Raw genomic sequence first — 19013 nt, 5'->3', positions numbered from 1 at the left:
AAGTAAAACAATTATGTGATGTGAATATTTCTATTGTACAATATATACGTATGTATAGATAGAAACTGTATTTAAAGTATCACTATCTGCTATATTTAGAAAATACCTTGCCCATACAACATGGTGACATTTTGGTCAAAAATGGACGCACTGCTTCAATATGTGCAAACTGCTTATGGCCCAGATCTGCCGATGGGACAATCGTTATACCCTATAATTTATCATCTGCTTACAGTAAGCCTTTCTTTCTTATTTAATAGCTAATCTGACTATGTAAACTGTCCAACAAAAATACATTATGAAAATATTCTTGTAACTTCAGATGATAGTCAACGTAAGCTGATTCAGGAATCCATAGATGAGTATGAAACACTTACTTGTGTAAAGTTTGTACCTCAGACAGATGAAACGAATTTCATCCAATTTGAGTCTGGAAGCGGGTAGGTTCTACTTTCTACTATTGACTAAAAAATTGTTTAAAAGAACTGATAATCCTTAGTGGTTGATACCTTTAACTAAAAAGATGGTAATAATAGCAAGCTTTCAAGACTACTCAGGTCTCTTCGTCAGGCACAGTATAACACATAATGTGAAGAGTCTCATATTTATAAACAACAGGACATAACATGGATCAGAAAATAAGACAAGTTATGTGAAGCACAACTATCAGAATGGCAAGGGGACAATCAGTTGTGGCAGTAAATATTGCAGCAGTTCATAGGTAAGGAGTGTGAAAGTTTTATTGTCCTCTGATTGAGTTCTGGTCCATAGTTGTGATGCCCCCAGATGCTCTGAGGAGTAAATTTCTTAATTGGTGTAAAAAGACAATTAGGAACTGTGCTTCTCAGACCATCTGGAGGCATTGCAACTCTGGACCAGACCTTAATCAGAGAACAATAAAACTTTCACACGTCTTATCTATGAACTGCTGCAATATTTACTGCCACAACTGATTGTCCCCTTGCCATACTGATAGTTCTTTTAAACAATTTTTTTTATTTCTACTGGTTAACACGGTACAAAGATATATTTTACCTGTACTGTTGACCAAGATGTTATACTACAAAATGTCCAAAATATCTTTTAACAGTTCTTATTGAAAAAAAATTGTATTTTTCATTTCTCACTAGTTTGTAAACTTAAGTTTAAATCAATCACAACTGAGACATTTTTCCATATACTTTATATTTTACAATATCAGCTAAAATTCCATGTTGACTATGTGGACTACCTTGTTCACGCATAGAATGTAACCAATGTTACCAAATTCAGCCATGTACAGGAGTACCAATTAGTAAACAGGGAAAAGGAGGTCATCAGCACTCACCAAATGAGTTGGTCAATAAGGAGATAATAAAGACTTAGTGGGTACGTGGCATCACATATTAATTACATTACTTCAAATATAAACATTCTGTAGTTACATAGCACAGAGGAAAAAAGAAACATAACCATCCTTTTTAACTAAGGGTTGATACAGACCATTACACCCATATCCTTCTTTACAAGTGACTCTCCTGGTTTTAGAGAAAAAAACAAAATGATCAGCTGACCAAGTCAATTTCCAAACAGCCACTGTGTTCATCCGGACAAACTGCAGGTACACGGAGATACGTGGCTGGCTTCCACGGAAAGAAGGCAAAGAAAAATGTTTGTCCAGCACGAATATGAATGAAACTAAATAATACATTTATTTTAAAAAAATCTTTAAAACATCATAAAAAACAGGACACAACAAGTTTTGCATGTCAGTCCTCAGTCATAGGTACTGTGTTTATATACATGCCAAATATACACTGCAGCAGTATACAAAATATTTGGCATGTATGTAAATGCAGTACCTACGACTAAGGACTGACGTCTGAAACACGTCGTGTCATGTGTTTTATGATGTTTTAAAGATTTGTTTCAGTAAATTTGAGAGTTTTTCCCATATGGGTCCTGAACAAACATTTTTCTTTGGCTCCTAGTTTTTTCTCCCTCTAGAACAAATAGTACTCACAGGCTATTAGTACCCAGATGCATAAGTGGTGGGGAACACAACTTATATTTGGAGTACATTGAAAGTTGTAATCAACCATATTTTTATTGGAGCCAATTTTTCGATCCAATTACAAACTTTATTTTTGAATCTTAATCTTGGAGCTTAATTTACACATTGGGCGATTTTGTGAGAATGTGTCAAATATCTTTACATTGTCCAAAAACCCTAAGTTCACAACTACCCCATTGTTCAGGCTACTCAAATGAATGTGAGGCTTACCAGTCTTACGAATGAACCGGTAAAGAGGGCACCACATTTGCTTTGTGCCAGTTGATCGGCACAGTACCAGTAACTAGAGTTTAATTAAAATTATAAGCAGAAGGCCCAACGATAACTGAACTAATTTCCCCAATATTTCTTGGATTCAGCCCATTTGGTCAGTGGGGCACTGTTCACAATGATTTTATCTGCATTTAGATGAGTAAATAAGTTGACTTGTTTAGAGCGTTGGGATTGAGTCCTCTTTTTGTATATACTGTATTGTATATACAGAGCTAAAGAACTTGTTTAGTCATTCTGTCTTTTCTTGATCTCTGGTGACTAATTTGTCAATAACATTTTTAAGGGTTGTCTACCTATGCAGATCCTTTTTTATTGATATAGGTAAAAAATTTCTTAGAATGTATCGAACTTTCCATAGCTTTTTATACTGTTTAACAGCTCCTGGTAATTTTTTGAAGGCTTGAGCTGACCTCAAATATATGCTGTATATGTTATATGTTAAAACAATATATATATATATATATATATATATATATATATATATATATATATATATATATATACCCATACATATATATATATATATATATATATATATATGTATGTATATATATATATATATATATACTCGTCTGCCATGCTGGGTATCGGCTCCAAATTCTGACTGATTCTTGTCTAATCAGTTGGAGTTTATAATAATTTCTTTGTCATTCTGAGTCAATCATTCTCAGTGCATTAGAGGCAGAAAGGGCATGGTAAGTGGTTACTGTTTATATTTTTTTAAAATAAATGTAAACTTTATTATAAATTATAGTATAACTTTTCGCACTATTCTAATATTAATGAGAACATTGCAATAAATTTGTATTTCCTCTATATTTCATCAGGTGTTACTCAGCTGTTGGCCGAACGGGTGGAAAACAGACAGTTGGGGTAGATGCGTCTAGTTGCATGTATAAAGGAATTATACAACATCAGATAAACCATGTCCTGGGGTTCGTACATGAGCATATGAGGAGCGACCGTGACCGGTATGTCACCATCATGTACCAGTATATATCACCAGGTAATTACCTCATCATGAGTACTTAAATATCCTCGCATACATATGTAATGATGTTAAAACAATCATTCATTGTGTTCGAAATGTTAGTTTGGAGCTACAAATGTCAATTTGGAATTTGTAAGCAATGCTTGCTCCAATGCATAGTTAAAGTGGTGGTTCACTACTCTGCAGTAGTGACCACATCTCTGTAAAACTGATAGAGGAGGCTTTTTTTAAATACCTTGTGTTGCCAATTCAGCCTCTGAGAGGTGCTGTCGCTGTCTGCTCATCCCCATAGTGTGACTCCCTGGGCTCTGCGATCTCTGGAATCCGGTGATGTCAGGTCAACTTCCAGTTGACCTGACATCACCGCGGCTGGCTGCAGTCTTCCTGAGTGACTGGGCTATGAGCGGTGTTTACCTGCTCATCACATCCTAGCGTCACAGTCCAGCAACTCTTGTCCTCTCCCCTTCACTGCAGAGCTCCGCAAGCAGGAGAGATGCTGGGCTGTGACGCTGGGCGGTTTATAGCAGTGAAACACTGCACAACACTGGGGCGGGCCGCAGTGATGTCAGGTCAACTGAAAGTTGACCTGTCATCAACGGATCCCAGAGGTCAAGCGATGGGGATGAGCGGACCACGATAGCACCACGAAGAGGCTGAATTGGCTTAACAAGGTATTTAGAAAAAACCACCCCTATCAGTTTTACAGAGATGTGGTCACTACTGAAGAGTAGTGAAGCACCCCTTTAATGTTGGGTGTCTTCGTGTGTAACTATTAGAGGCTCGCAACATTGACATGCCTTACAGATTTATTTTAAGATTACTGCATCTTTACATTTGATGTACTTGTTGTTATGTCTTGTCTTATAGGTGATACTCCAAACTTTAATAAAGCAAACACTAACAATCTTGGTATGCAGTATGACTACACATCAGTGATGCATTACGATAGGTATGTTATTGGTTGGTGACATCGGTAATGTCAGTAAAGACCTATAAAATATGGAATCATCTATTCTATAATCTATTATTCTGTCACAATCTCACGATTCTCCCAATTTTTTATCTCCTGCATGAAACAGGGATGCATTCAGTAACACTACAGGACAAGCCACCATTGTCCCCATACCTGATCCTAATGTCCCAATTGGTCAAAGAGGTGGACTGAGTGATCTAGATGTTTCTAAAATCAATGTATTATATATATGCAGTAAGTTATCACAGGTCAATATTTTAAAAAAAAGTTGTATCCAGGATTTATCAGATTGAGACATTAGAACTAAAATAGGATATTGACATATGTATATTTATAAATATATATATATATATATATATATATATATATATATATATATATATATATATATATATACAATATTTTTTTTTCCCTTTTAGGCGTCTGTTCTACAGTAATTATGGATACTGATGGATTTATAACCTCAGGGAACTACCCATCGTTGTACTCAATGAATCTCGACTGTGTTTGGCTGTTCAGAATGCCATCAAATCAGGTATAGTAATGAATAAACTTAATTATTCACATAGATCCAATGCTTTTTCCTTTTTTTCACACAGGTCAAGATTTTTAACACAATTTTTAACACTAAAAAAAAAGTTTGGGATATTTGGCTTTTGGGTTAAATTCCAGGATGATCCTAAAATGCCCTCTAACCTTTTCAGGTGAACCTTAAGGTGACCTTCTCTAAACGTTTGGATGCACGTGTCCAACTGTTCAATGTTTCCGTACATTCGCACAACTTGTTTTTATCTAACAAATAGCTTAATTGTAAAATTCACAACAGGTGTTTGACTCATGAATTGGCCTATAAATTTGGGGTTCATTTAGAATTGTTATTTTAACTGTCCTCCTTCTCATGCTCTAAACATTGAGATCATGAAACCAAAATGACACCTAACAATTGATCAACAACAGTACATCGCCATTGTGAGGCTTCAAGCAGGATGTCTTCACATGGAAATGGCCACTGAGAGTGTCAAAGAGTGTCATCAGCAGGTTGCAACAGAGATACAGAGAGACTAGAAGAGTCACAGAAAGACCGAGATATCCTTTGACCACATCCAATACTTTTTACCTCTTCTTTGTGAACAATACACTTCAAAACTGGATGATGAATGCCACAAAACTCCAGGCATATTTAGGAAGGTAAAAGGCACCTAAGTTTCACATCAGACCATTTGAAACCATTTACATCAGCGTGGTCTGCATACTAGATGACCTGCAAGGGTACCTGAATACACCACCCAGCACAGGCATCATTATCTTTCTGGATGATTAACCAGTGGGTTTCAGTGTTATCCAATGGTGAAAGTAGATTCATGCTGAGCAGAAATGATGGCCGCCAATGATGTTAGAGATGTTAAGGAGAGCATTATGCATGAACTACTGTGGTCACCTGACATGCCTTTGCTTGTGGTGCTGTTACAGTATGGGCAGGTGTGCCTAGTCAATACAGAACTGCCAAAATCTTTGTGAATGGTACAGTGACAAACCCCTACTACTGGAATATTATCCTTAATCCAGATATTGTGCTTCTGAATGAGCAACACAGGCCTAATTTAATCTAATTTAATCTCCATGGACAACATTGCTCCAGCTCATTGAGGTCGAGGGAACGGTTTTTGGAGACTAGAGTACTTCAAATGGAGTGGCCTGCACTTTCTCCAGACCTGAATCCCATAGAAAATCTATAATATCACCGGAGTCATTGTGTAGAGGCTAATAGATCTGTACCCCAGAACCTCAATGACCTGAAGGCCGCCCTTCAAAAAGAGTGGAATGCCATTCCTCAGTAGACAATAAATTTGCTTATAAACAGCAGGAAATATCGATATAAAGCTGTAATTGATTTTCAAGACCATATGACCGGTCATTGAGACATTGACATTTTTGGTTGGGGTATACTCACCCACTGTTGTTGGCTTTCGTTTCAATTGTTTGAGATGAGGAAATCACCATTGCATAATTCGATTTAAATGCCCTTCTTTCAAGGTAAAATATCACAATAGAGTCAACTTTTTACATTTTACATAAATTTCGCCTGAAAGCCAAATATCCCTAACTTATTTGTGGGTAGTTTAGCAGGAAGATTCAAAAAACAACAATATATTGCACCAAAGAAGACACTTGAGGAACACCACTGTCAACATCTTGCTATCTAGATTGGACAGACTGTATCTAAAGATGTAGTGTGCACATACCATTTTGGAATATCCTTTTTGATATATGGTGGCATCACTCATTCCTGATTTATTGTCCATAACAATTAAAATAACTATTGGACCACTGTTAGACACCTATATTGGATTACCCAACTGTGATTACCTTTGATGGACTTTTTATCCTAATTCTGAATTTGTATATTTAAATCTATATATGTATCTATGTTTCAATAGTAACTATCACTATGATTTACTGTCTTATCCAACTTACAATATATTTGCTTTTTCATCTGCTGCTGCTCAAGTCAAGACGTAATTCTCCATCATTTTCATTGCTCATTGCTTTGCCAACTATCTAGACTACTGGATAATCTGGCCACTCAACAGTGGCGTTGAATAGCTATTTGTGGCTTCAATATAAGATGATGTTGATGGTTGACTCAACTAAATTACCATTTTTTTATGATTTTAGGTATCATTGACCTTTCTTGGCTTTGATCTCCAAACGTCTCCTAATTGTACACTTGACTACGTTAAGATTTATGATGGTCCTACTAAGAGGCATCCCGTGTTGATAGACAGAACGTGTGGATTTCTAGTCTTTCCTCCAATTATTTCATCCAGCAACCAATTACTGGTGGAGTTTGTCAGTCAAAGCAGGGTTACCAGAACGGGCTTCAAAGCTTCATACACGACAGGTAGAGCATTACATTCTATTTCTGTTATTATACATTATAATATTGTTTTGTAATTGTTAAATACGACCACCAGAACTTAATGATCCATATTCTTACTGGAGTCCACAATTCTTTGCTAAACAAAGTGACAATTTTACAAGTTTACATATCTTAATAGTACTGACTCAAAACCCTATCTAACCACTTAACAACCCATGACCTGCTATGTCTGTGATGGGTCATCTCCCTGCCTTTGTTGTGGGCTCACATGCTGAGCCTGCATCTTACCCTTCACATAACGGCTGATATGATCAGCCAACATGTGCCTCTAACAGCCATAGTTGCATCAACGATCTGCTCACAACAGCCACTTAAATCCCACTGTCAAGAGCCACTTTTGACTTTTAGGATTGCTACTTCCAATAGGTGGTGCTTGAATTTGTCTCCGTCCTTTCTGAAGAGACAACTTGAATATAACCCAGAGGAGCATTGCAGCTATCAGACTCCTCACCACTGACAGCTAGATAGGTTTGTCAGTCTCCACAAGGAGAAAAGTTCTCCCTTTAGACCCTACTTTAGCTTCTCATACAGCCAGATCAGATCCCATACTTTGCACTGAGGAGGGGCAATCACCTCAAAACACCGCGTCTGCAAATTGAGGTTCTGATCTGGCATAAGTCCTAGGTCATATGAAAAGGCTGGTTTAAGGGTCACTTTTGACTTTTAGGATTGCTACTTCCCCAATAGGTGGCAATAGAGTTTGTCTCCTTCCTCCCTGAATAGACAATTTGAACATATCCCAGAGGAGCACTGCAGCTATAACACTCCTCACCACTGACAGCCAGATTGGGTTGTCAGTCTCCGCAAGGAGAAAAATTGTCCCCTTAGACACTATCAAACACTGAGATTCAACACTTTCCAGGAAGGGAGGGCGTATCATTCCCTGCTGATATCAGCACTCCTGTTACATTAGTGCAGGGGACGGATGGGTTGTCATAATAGCCAGGGGTCAGCTGTCTGTCATCATGACCTTCCTGTGAATACCGGCTGGTGGCTTTCATTCATAGGAGAACATGATTTGTGCTGTACAGAGCAGCACTGATGCTGATGCCTTGCTCTGTATGGCACAAGTGATCAGATGACTGCAACTTCAAGTCCCCTAAGGGGACTAATAAAAACAGTAAAAAGTAAAAAAAAAGCTTTTAAAAATATAAAAAAAATAAGAAAACACAAATCCCCCCTTTTGCCCCAATGAAAATAAAACAATATTAAAAAATGTAAAAAAAAAATACATATATTTGGTATTGCTGAATTAAGAAATGTACAATCTTATAATATCTAAAAAAAAAATCCGGTTTGGTAAACAGTGGAACAAGAAGAAAACGTAAAAAGCCACAATTGCAATTTTTTGACTGCCGCAACAAAAAGAAGTGTAATAACAGGAAATCAAAACATATACCCCAAAATAATATCAATAGAAATATCAGCTTGGGGAGCAAGAAACAAGAAAAAGAAGCCAAAACTATTTCTAAACTGTACTTGTTAATAAATGGAGATTTTTGGCAAAAAATTGCAATCTTTTGAGCTACCCCGCCACGTCACGGCAAATCTCATGGGGCAGTGCTACTCTGCAATATTTTATTCTATATGAAGGGTGCCATGCGGCCTCACAGCACACAGCCATGACTTAGTTATGGGTATGGGATAGAGAAGCATTAGGTAAGTGCTTTTTCTAGTGGATAGACAGTTCTGCTTTTCAATGTGTAAGGCTGTATGGCACCCCTTATATAGAATAAAAAGTAGGACTGCCCCATGAGATTTGCCGTGACGTGGCGGGGTAGCTCAAAAGATTGCAATGTTTTGCCAAAAATCTCCATTTATTAATAAGTGCAGTTTAGAAATTGTACTGGCTCCTTTTTCTAGCAAGAAACAAGCCCTCATATAACCCCACAGCCCAAAAATTTGAAATGGTATGGCTCTCGGAAAGTCGTGACACAAGCAAGATTTTTTTCTCAAAATTATTGAACTTTTATCACCACTAAAATCAAACGAAAACTATATATGTTTGGTATTGCCATAATTGTACTGACTTGGAGAATCATTCTGTCAGCTAAATTTTATGGTAAAATGAATTCTGTAAAAAAACAAAAAAAAACAAAAAGACCCAAAAAACAATTGTAGAATTATTTTTTTTTTCTATTTTGCCACACTTGGAATTTTTTTCCCATTTATAGTTATATAATATGATAAAATGAATGATGGCATTCAAAAGTACAACTTGTCCCAGAAAAAACAAGCCCTCACATGGCTATATGTACGAAAAAAAATAAAAAAAAGTTATATAAAAAAAACTCTAGTTACAGTATAAATGAAAAGATCGATTGTAAGTAATTAAATTATTTGACAATTTTCCCCTTAAGACCACTATTTGGAAAAACTAGACGTCAAGTAACTAACTAGAAGAATTGTTAAAATATACTGTATTTTTTATTTGCACTTAATTAACGAGGTTTAAATGTAATTTTTACAGTTAAATGTGGAGGAACATTCTATACACCCGGGAGAAATATTTCCTCCCCCAATTACCCCAATAACTACTTATCGCACCTGTCATGTAACTATACAATCGTAGCTCCTGTTGGACGCAGGGTAAGATATTCTTCTTTTTTACAATTATAAAAATAAATATATATATATATATATATATATATATATATATATATATATATATATATATATATATACACCATGTATATATGTGGATACAGCACTCTGTGAACAGCCAGCTTCTTTAGCAATGACCTTTTGTGGCTTACCCTCCTTCCCGAGTTTGTCAATGACTGCCTTCTGGACATCTGTCAAGTCAGCAGTCTTCCCCATAATTGTGTAGCCTAGTGAACCAGACTAAGGGACCGTTTTAAATGATTAAGAAGCCTTTGCAGGTGTTTTGTGGTAATTATTCTAATTTTCTGAGATAATGACTTTTGGGCTTTCATTGGCTTTAAGCCATAATCATCAACATTAACAGACATAAACACATGAAATAGATCCCTCTGTTTCTAATGACTCTATATAACTTATACACATATGATATAGATCACTCTGTGTGTAATGACCCTATATAATATATAGGAATAGATCCCTCTGTGTGTAATGACTCTATATAATATATAGGAATAGATCCCTCTGTGTGTAATGACCCTATATAATATTTAGGAATAAATCACTCTGTGTGCAATGACTCTATATAATATATAGGAATAGATCACTGTTACGAGGGGGACCCGGGGAAGAGTGCCAAGATGGTATATGGACAGCTTCCGCCGGTCAAGGTCCACTGTGCGGTGTAAGGGACCGCTGCTATGGTGGGAGAAGAGTGAGCGGGTTGCTGCTAGCGATCGTCTGGAATGTCACAGATGATCTGCGTACACCTGTCCGCCCTAACCCGTGAGGGTTGTATGGCACGGGGCTCACAACTCGGTGTACCTGTTGCACGGGGACGCACAGAGGTGCCTACGCACGTGTGCCAGCGGGAGTCACAGGAATATGGCACGAGGGTAGCACAGAGGTGCCCACGCACGTGTGCTTCAGAAACCAGGTGAGTCCGACAGAGATTCAAGGAGCTCACCTGGGACAGGAACACAGCCTGCTAAACAGAATACTGCCGAAGCAGCAAGGCAGGGGCGAGACCTGCAAAATACAATGACGTCTGTACAGTGGCGTGGCAGCACGCTGCCAGACATCCAAACATAGAAGGACGGTCGCGCGCCGCCATGATGGCAGGAGGGGTTTTTAAGGAGATGTAGCTCCAGCCAAGGGCGGGCGCGAGTCGGATGTGACCCAATCATGATCTGTGACGTCCTGGCCCGGCCAGTCAGGATTCAGCACATCACCAGCCTCGTTATCTGGCCGTGTGATACCAGTGAGCGAATCAGAAGATGTCACGTGGGGCACATGCTCAACCTCCTGCCTCTGGGTCATAAAGGCGGGATCTTCGGTTTCACAATGTGCAGAGCTAAGGGAAGTCTTGCTGCTTCCCTGAGCATCTATCCTTTGCACACTGTGCAACCACTCCGACCCTCTGTGATGCCGAGCAGGAGGACACGTGGCAGGCAAGGGATGGGAGACAACTCCATTCCTTACAAGGAGTAAACCACTAGGTGTCACCCTTCTGCTGCATTTAGAAGGAGGAAACTCCTGCAGTCTCCCAGGCCTTTGGCGCTGCTGAGCAGGAGGGCTCGCAGCAGACAAGGAATGGGGGACCACCTCATTCCTTACAAGAGGAGAGCCACGAGATGTAACATTACCCCCCCGTCTAGGGCCCCCCCACCGCCTGTGCTCAAAGGCTGCTACCAAACCCGGAGCGTGGACATGATCCTCCAATTCCCAGGTCCTATGCTTCGGTCCACGACCGACCCACTCCACGAGGAAGTACCTCTTGCCCTGAACGATTTTTGTTTTAACCAACCTCGCTACTTCAGGGTTGTCGGACGAGGAGTCGGCCGTCGGCCACCAATCATGCCTGGCCTCTAGAATTCTGGTCCTTTTGGACCTGAAGAGGCCCACAACCTTGGAGCAGACAAGGAATGGGGGACCACCTCATTCCTTGCAAGAGGAGAGCCACGAGATGTAACAGATCACTATGTGTATAATGACTCTATATAATATATAGGAATAGATCACTATGTGTATAATGACTCTATATAATATATAGGAATAAATCCCTCTGTGTGTAATGACTCTATATAATATATAGGAATAGATCCCTCTGTGTATAATGACTCTATCTAATATATAGGAATAGATCACTCTTTGTGTAATGGCTCTATATAATATATAGGAATAGATCCCTCTGTGTGTAATGACTCTATATAATATATAGGAATAGATCCCTCTGTGTGTAATGGCTCTATATAATATATAGGAATAGATCCCTCTGTGTGTAATGACTCTATATAATATATAGGAATAGATCCCTCTGTGTGTAATGACTATATAATATGTAGGAATTGATCTCTCTGTGTGTAATGTCTCTATAAAATATATAGGAATAGATCCCTCTGTGTGTAATGACAATATAATATATAGCAATAGTTCTCTCTGTGTGTAATGACTCTATATAATATATAGGAATAGATCCCTCTGTGTGTAATGACCCTACATAATATTTAGGAATAAATCACTCTGTGTGCAATGACTCTATATAATATATAGGAATAGATCACTATGTGTATAATGACTCTATATAATATATAGGAATAGATCACTATGTGTATAATGACTATATAATATATATGAATAGATCCCTCTGTGTGTAATGACTCTATATAATATATAGGAATAGATCTCTATGTGTATAATGACTATATAATACAGCGTCTACAAGTATTCAACCCCCTGCAGATTTAGCAGGTTTACACATTCGGAATTAACTTGGCATTGTGACATTTGGACTGTAGATCAGCCTGGAAGTGTGAAATGCAGCAAAAAAGAATGTTATTTCATTTTTTATTTTTTTTTTTAAATTGTGAAAAGTTTATTCAGAGGGTCATTTATTATTCAACCCCTCAAACCACAAGAATTCTGTTTGGTTCCCCTAAAGTATTAAGAAGTATTTCAGGCACAAAGAACAATGAGCTTCACATGTTTGGATTAATTATCTCTTTTTCCAGCCTTTTCTGACTAATTAAGACCCTCCCCAAACTTGTGAACAGCACTCATACTTGGTCAACATGGGAAAGACAAAGGAGTATTCCAAGGCCATCAGAGACAAGATCGTGGAGGGTCACAAGGCTGGCAAGGGGTACAAAACCCTTTCCAAGGAGTTGGGCCTACCTGTCTCCACTGTTGGGAGCATCATCCGGAAGTGGAAGGCTTATGGAACTACTGTTAGCCTTCCACGGCCTGGACAGCCTTTGAAAGTTTCCACCTGTGCCGAGGCCATGCTTGTCCGAAGAGTCAAGGCTAACCGAAGGATAACAAGGAAGGAGCTCCGGGAAGATCTCATGGCAGTGGGGACATTGGTTTCAGTCAATACCATAAGTAACGTACTCCACCGCAATGGTCTCCGTTCCAAATGAGCCCGTAAGGTACCTTTACTTTCAAAAGCGTCATGTCAAGGCTCGTCTACAGTTTGCTCATGATCACTTGGAGGACTCTGAGACAGACTGGTTCAAGGTTCTCTGGTCTGATGAGACCAAGATCGAGATCTTTGGTGCCAACCACACACGTGACGTTTGGAGACTGGATGGCACTGCATACGACCCCAATAATACCATCCCTACAGTCAAGCATGGTGGTGGCAGCATCATGCTGTGGGGCTGTTTCTCAGCCAAGGGGCCTGGCCATCTGGTCCGCATCCATGGGAAGATGGATAGCATGGCCTACCTGGAGATTTTGGCCAAGAACCTCCGCTCCTCCATCAAGGATCTTAAGATGGGTCGTCATTTCATCTTCCAACAACACAACGACCCAAAGCACACAGCCAAGAAAACCAAGGCCTGGTTCAAGAGGGAAAAAATCAAGGTGTTGCAGTGGCCTAGTCAGTCTCCTGACCTTAACCCAATTGAAAACTTGTGGAAGGAGCTCAAGATTAAAGTCCACATGAGACCCCCAAAGAACCTAGATAACTTGGAGAAGATCTGCATGGAGGAGTGGGCCAAGATAACTCCAGAGACCTGTGCCGGCCTGATCAGGTCTTATAAAAGACGATTATTAGCTGTAATTGCAAACAAGGGTTATTCCACAAAATATTAAACCTAGGGGTTGAATAATAATTGACCCACACTTTTATGTTGAAAATGTATTAAAATTTAACTAAGCAACATAACTTGTTGGTTTGTAAGATTTATGCATCTGTTAATAAATCCTGCTCTTGTTTGAAGTTTGCAGGCTCTAACTTATTTGCATCTTATCAAACCTGCTAAATCTGCAGGGGGTTGAATACTACTTGTAGGCACTGTATATATGAATAGATCCGTCTGTGTCTAACGGCTCAATATAATATAGGAATAGATCCCTCTGTGTGTAATGACTCTATATAATATATAGGAATAGATCCCTCTATGTGTAAGGACTATATAATATATAGGAATTGATCTCTCTGTGTGTAATGACTCTATATAATATATAGGAATAGATCCCTCTGTGTGTAATGACCCTATATAATATTTAGGAATAAATCACTCTGTGTGCAATGACTCTATGTAATATATAGGAATAGATCACTCTTTGTGTAATGACTCTATATATTATATAGGAATAGATCTCTCTGTGTATAATGACTATATAATATATATGAATAGATCCCTCTGTGTGTAATGGCTCCATATAATATATAGGAATAGATCCCTCTGTGTGTAATGACTCTATAAAATATAGGAATTGATCTCTCTGTGTGTAATTACTCTATATAATATATAGGAATAGATCCCTCTGTGTGTAAAGACTCTATATAATATATAGGAATAGATCCCTCTGTGTGTAATGACTCTATATAATATATAGAAATAGATCCCTCTGTGTGTAATTACTCTATATAATATATAGGAATAGATCCCTCTGTGTGCAATGACTCTATATAGTATATAGGAATAGATCCCTCTGTGTGTAATGACTTTATATAATATATAGAAATAGATCCCTCTGTGGGTAATGACTCTATATAATATATAGGAATAAATCCCTCTGTGTGTAATGACTCTATATAGTATATAGGAATAGATTCCTCTGTGTGTAATGATTATATATAATATATAGGAATAGATCCCTCTGTGTGTAATGACTATATAATATATAGGAATAGATCCCTCTGTGTGTAATGACTCTATATAGTATATAGGAATAGATCCCTCTGTGTGTAATGACTCTATATAATATATAGGATTAGATCCCTCTGTGTGTAATTACTCTATATAATTTATAGGAATAGATCACTCTGTGTGTAATTACTCTATATAATATATAGGAATAGATCACTCTGTGTGTAATAACTCTACATAATATATAGGAATAGATCCCTCTGTGCATAATGACTCTATATAATATATGCACTTTTTGTATTGAATTACTGAAATTAAAATTGTGATGATATTCTAATTTATTGAGATGCATTTGTAAATACTTATATTTAAGAAATTGCATATTTTAATTAAATAATAACATTACTGGGTATAGATCAACTCTTGATCAAACTTTTATGTTTATTAATAGATTTAATACTTAAGTCTAGTTGTTTCTCAGTTGGGTTACGTTTCTCAATGACAGAACAAATATCAGTGCGTTAATTTGCCCCGTCATTCTTCCCAACCATAGCAAGTTAGAATTTTCTTTTATCTATTCTTCATACTTAACACATACTGTATATGATAGAGTGATCACATATACTGAATTACAATTGTGTTACCATACAATTACCCTATCTGCTTCTGATCTTTCCAGATCACCCTGACCTTTAGAGACTTCAAGCTAGAGGATTCGTATATATGCTCATACGATTATGTATCTGTTTGGGATGGGGGAAAGAAATATGGTGACTACTGTGGAGAAAGAAGCATCCCTGTCATTACCTCCACCTCCAATACTCTGGTGACAAGTTTTAAAACTGATATAGACACTGAGACTAGAGGGTTCTTTGCGACATATATCTTTAGTGAGTATTACTGCTTCATCTTTATATTTTCTTGCGCAAACGTAATTACGAATTTGATGATAATCACATAATTCATGTTTTGATATGGTCATACAACGATGATATGTCATGCATATATTTTTCTAGATGTCATTAAGTTTTATAGAATACATTTTTAATATTTTTCAATATGTACAACTGCACTTAGGGACCAAGAGTCCGTCTGCTGGGTTCCACGAAAGTCAACTATAATCTGAGAGAAAACATGGTAGTGTTACATTTCCCAGCTGCACCATTATAGGAGAAAATATGGCCTACACAATGTACAATCAAGTCATTGGGCTGTCTATCGTTGGACACTTTTGTAACTATTCTCTATTTTGATTAAGAGATGAGTTTTCAAGACTGAGACAACCCCTCTAATAACTTAGAAGTCGCTAATAACGCACTATATGGACTTCAATACAGGAATATTTTTTACATTATCTTTTTTTGTGAGATAGAATATAAATAATGAGCTCAAGATAGTATATGACATTGTTATCGCTAAGATAAAATGGCAAAGAGAAACACCAATGAGGGAATGGACATTATACAGTCTAATATATATAGCTGAGTGTATGTACACTATGTATGTGTATGTGTGTGTGTGTATGTGTATGTCCGCTAAAAGGTTCCGCACCGTCACATTTACAATCACGACATTTTGCACAGAAGCCTCACTTGACTCAGGGAACGTCGTAGCCTCTGTTTTGAGGGGAAAATTAAACCCTGCACTTTAGTTATTCACCAAAAAAACCTGCCTCTATTAAAGTTAATGGTAGAGACAGAGACACCCACAGAGACCGACACCCCCAGAGACCGACACCCACAGAGACCGACACCCACAGAGATAGACATGCACAGAGACAGATACACACACAGACAGACACACACACAGACAGAGACACACAGAAAGACACACAAAGACAGACAGACAGACACACAGAGACAGAGACACACAGAGACTGAGACAAAGAGAGACAGAGACACACAGAGATACACACACAGACAGATACACATACACAGAGACTGATATAGAGACAGAGACACACACAGAGACACACAGAGACTCATGCAGAGAGAGACACATAGAGACACACAGAGACACACATACAGACACACACATACAAGACAGCAAGACAGATACACAGATACACATAGAGACAGAGACACACATAGACACAGACTTACACAGAGACACACAGAGCCAGAGACACACAGAGCCAGAGACACACAGAGACAGAGACACACAGAGACAGAGACACAGACAAAAAAAGAGATAGAGACACACAGACAGAGACACACAGACAGAGACACACACACAAAGACACAGACATACACACAGACAGAGACACACAGACAGAGACACACAGATACAGAGAGAGAGGCATACAGAAACACAGACAGAGAGAGAGACAGACAGAGACACATACAGACAGAGATATACAGACATACACACAGAGACACAGACAGACAGAGAGGGAGAGGGAGAGGGAGAAAGTGGAAGAGAGGGAGAGTGGGAAAGACAGAGGGACAGTTACTATTTCGGGCAATGCCAGGTACTACCGCTAGTTCTTAAAACCATTGAGTTGTTGATGTAATTTCTGGATCTTCAAAGTACTTAACTGAGAGAAAGATGATTACACAGTCTTTGGTTTGTCTGTGTAATTCCTGAATCTCCTGAGTCTCCCACTGAGTGAATGAGGGTTAGAAACTCTACTGAAATCATCAGATTGCCTATGTAATTCAGGATTCTTTCAAATTCACTTTTAAGGGACTTAGCATTAAGCAATTCCTATTGAAATAATTTGTTGCCTATGTAATTCTTGGATATTCTGGAACTGATACAAAGTATCCAATCTACCAGAAAAATCTCTTATCAGTGGCTGCTGAATGGGAGCCTCGAGAACTGCCTCCTATCTTCTGGCATCTGTGACTCTACTTTTGAGTAACATCATCAACGATGATGACTTACCAGGTTAGCTAATGAAAAGAAGAGCCACAGATTCAGGAAGGTAGGAAAGGTTTCTCATGAATGGACTCCTGTCCTGCAGCCACAGATTACACTGATGCGGCCTATGGACAGAGTCCTACAATTTGATTTGCCTTAACTTTGACAGCCTACATGCTAATTTAGATAGTGACAATAAAGCCTTTGATTTAAAAAAAAACAAAAAAAAACAGAAAAGCCTATAAATAAATATTCTTTAAAATAAAACATCTTACATTTTGACAAAGTATAATGCATAGAATTTGAGTTATTTGTTTTTCTAAAAAAATCTTTCTCTTTTTCTGTACAGTATAACTGGAGATGACACACACCAGAATACTCTGCAATCCTAACGGATCATTCTGAAGAAGACCTAATGTCATTACTGATGATTTATTTGTGTAATTCTCTTGACTATCTTCTTTTAACAAACTGAAATTAATATTAAATTACTGATTAAAACATTTAGAAATAATGTATTAATCTCTTAAAAAAATTGTGTTGTTGAAAAAAAAATATCATTGTAATAAAATTTCTAATTGCATCATCTATAATTCTGTGTTATAGTCAATTGCCTAATTTCTTAAGAAAGCTCCAGATTCTTCCATTGACATCAATTCCTAACATGAATTTAATATCAACATGTAAACCTTATTCTCCATGTTTCCAGCTAGAAGAAACTTCAATCAGATCAAAAGCAATCTTTTGGGACAATTCCTAACAATTAAGCCCGCCTTACACGCTGCAATGTATCTTACAATATGTCGGCGGGGTCACGTCGTAAGTGACGCACATCCGGCATCGTAAGTTATATTGTAGTGTGTAACAGCTACGTGCGATTGCGATTGAACGGTAAAAAGTTCATCGCATGCACGTCGTTCAATTCCTAAAAATTGAACTTCAGGTTGTTCATTGTACCCGGGGTAGTACACATCACTTCGTGTGAGACCTCGGGAACGATGAACTGCAGCTTACTTGCGTCCCGCGGCTCCCGCCGGCTATGCGGAAGGAAGGAGGTGGTCAGGATGTTTACGTCCCGCTCATCTCCGCCCCTCCGCTTCTATTGGCCGGCTGCCATGTGACGTCGCTGTGACGCCGAACGTCCCTCCCACTTCAGGAAGTGGACGTTCGCCGCCCACATCGTGGTCATATGGACGGGTAAGTACGTGTGACGGGAAAGA

At 38.3% G+C, this 19013-nt stretch overlaps 1 protein-coding gene across 1 annotated transcript in view; it reads left to right on the top strand.

Annotated features, from left to right (window-relative positions):
- The window catches only part of LOC142257671 (embryonic protein UVS.2-like), a 33009-nt gene extending 14456 nt beyond the window's left edge, over window positions 1-18553 (top strand). The window contains exons 4-12 of the mRNA XM_075329809.1: window positions 100-234; window positions 323-440; window positions 3154-3332; window positions 4185-4266; window positions 4397-4524; window positions 4710-4825; window positions 6967-7192; window positions 9702-9820; window positions 18503-18553. Coding sequence (XP_075185924.1) covers window positions 100-234; window positions 323-440; window positions 3154-3332; window positions 4185-4266; window positions 4397-4524; window positions 4710-4825; window positions 6967-7192; window positions 9702-9820; window positions 18503-18553 — 1154 coding nt within the window. The remainder of the gene's footprint in view (window positions 1-99; window positions 235-322; window positions 441-3153; window positions 3333-4184; window positions 4267-4396; window positions 4525-4709; window positions 4826-6966; window positions 7193-9701; window positions 9821-18502) is intronic.
- The last annotated feature ends 460 nt before the right edge of the window (window positions 18554-19013 follow it).

The sequence above is a fragment of the Anomaloglossus baeobatrachus genome, chromosome 12, assembly GCF_048569485.1.
Source record: "Anomaloglossus baeobatrachus isolate aAnoBae1 chromosome 12, aAnoBae1.hap1, whole genome shotgun sequence".
Lineage (NCBI taxonomy): Eukaryota > Metazoa > Chordata > Amphibia > Anura > Aromobatidae > Anomaloglossus > Anomaloglossus baeobatrachus.
This window is presented reverse-complemented; position numbering and strand designations above follow the sequence as displayed.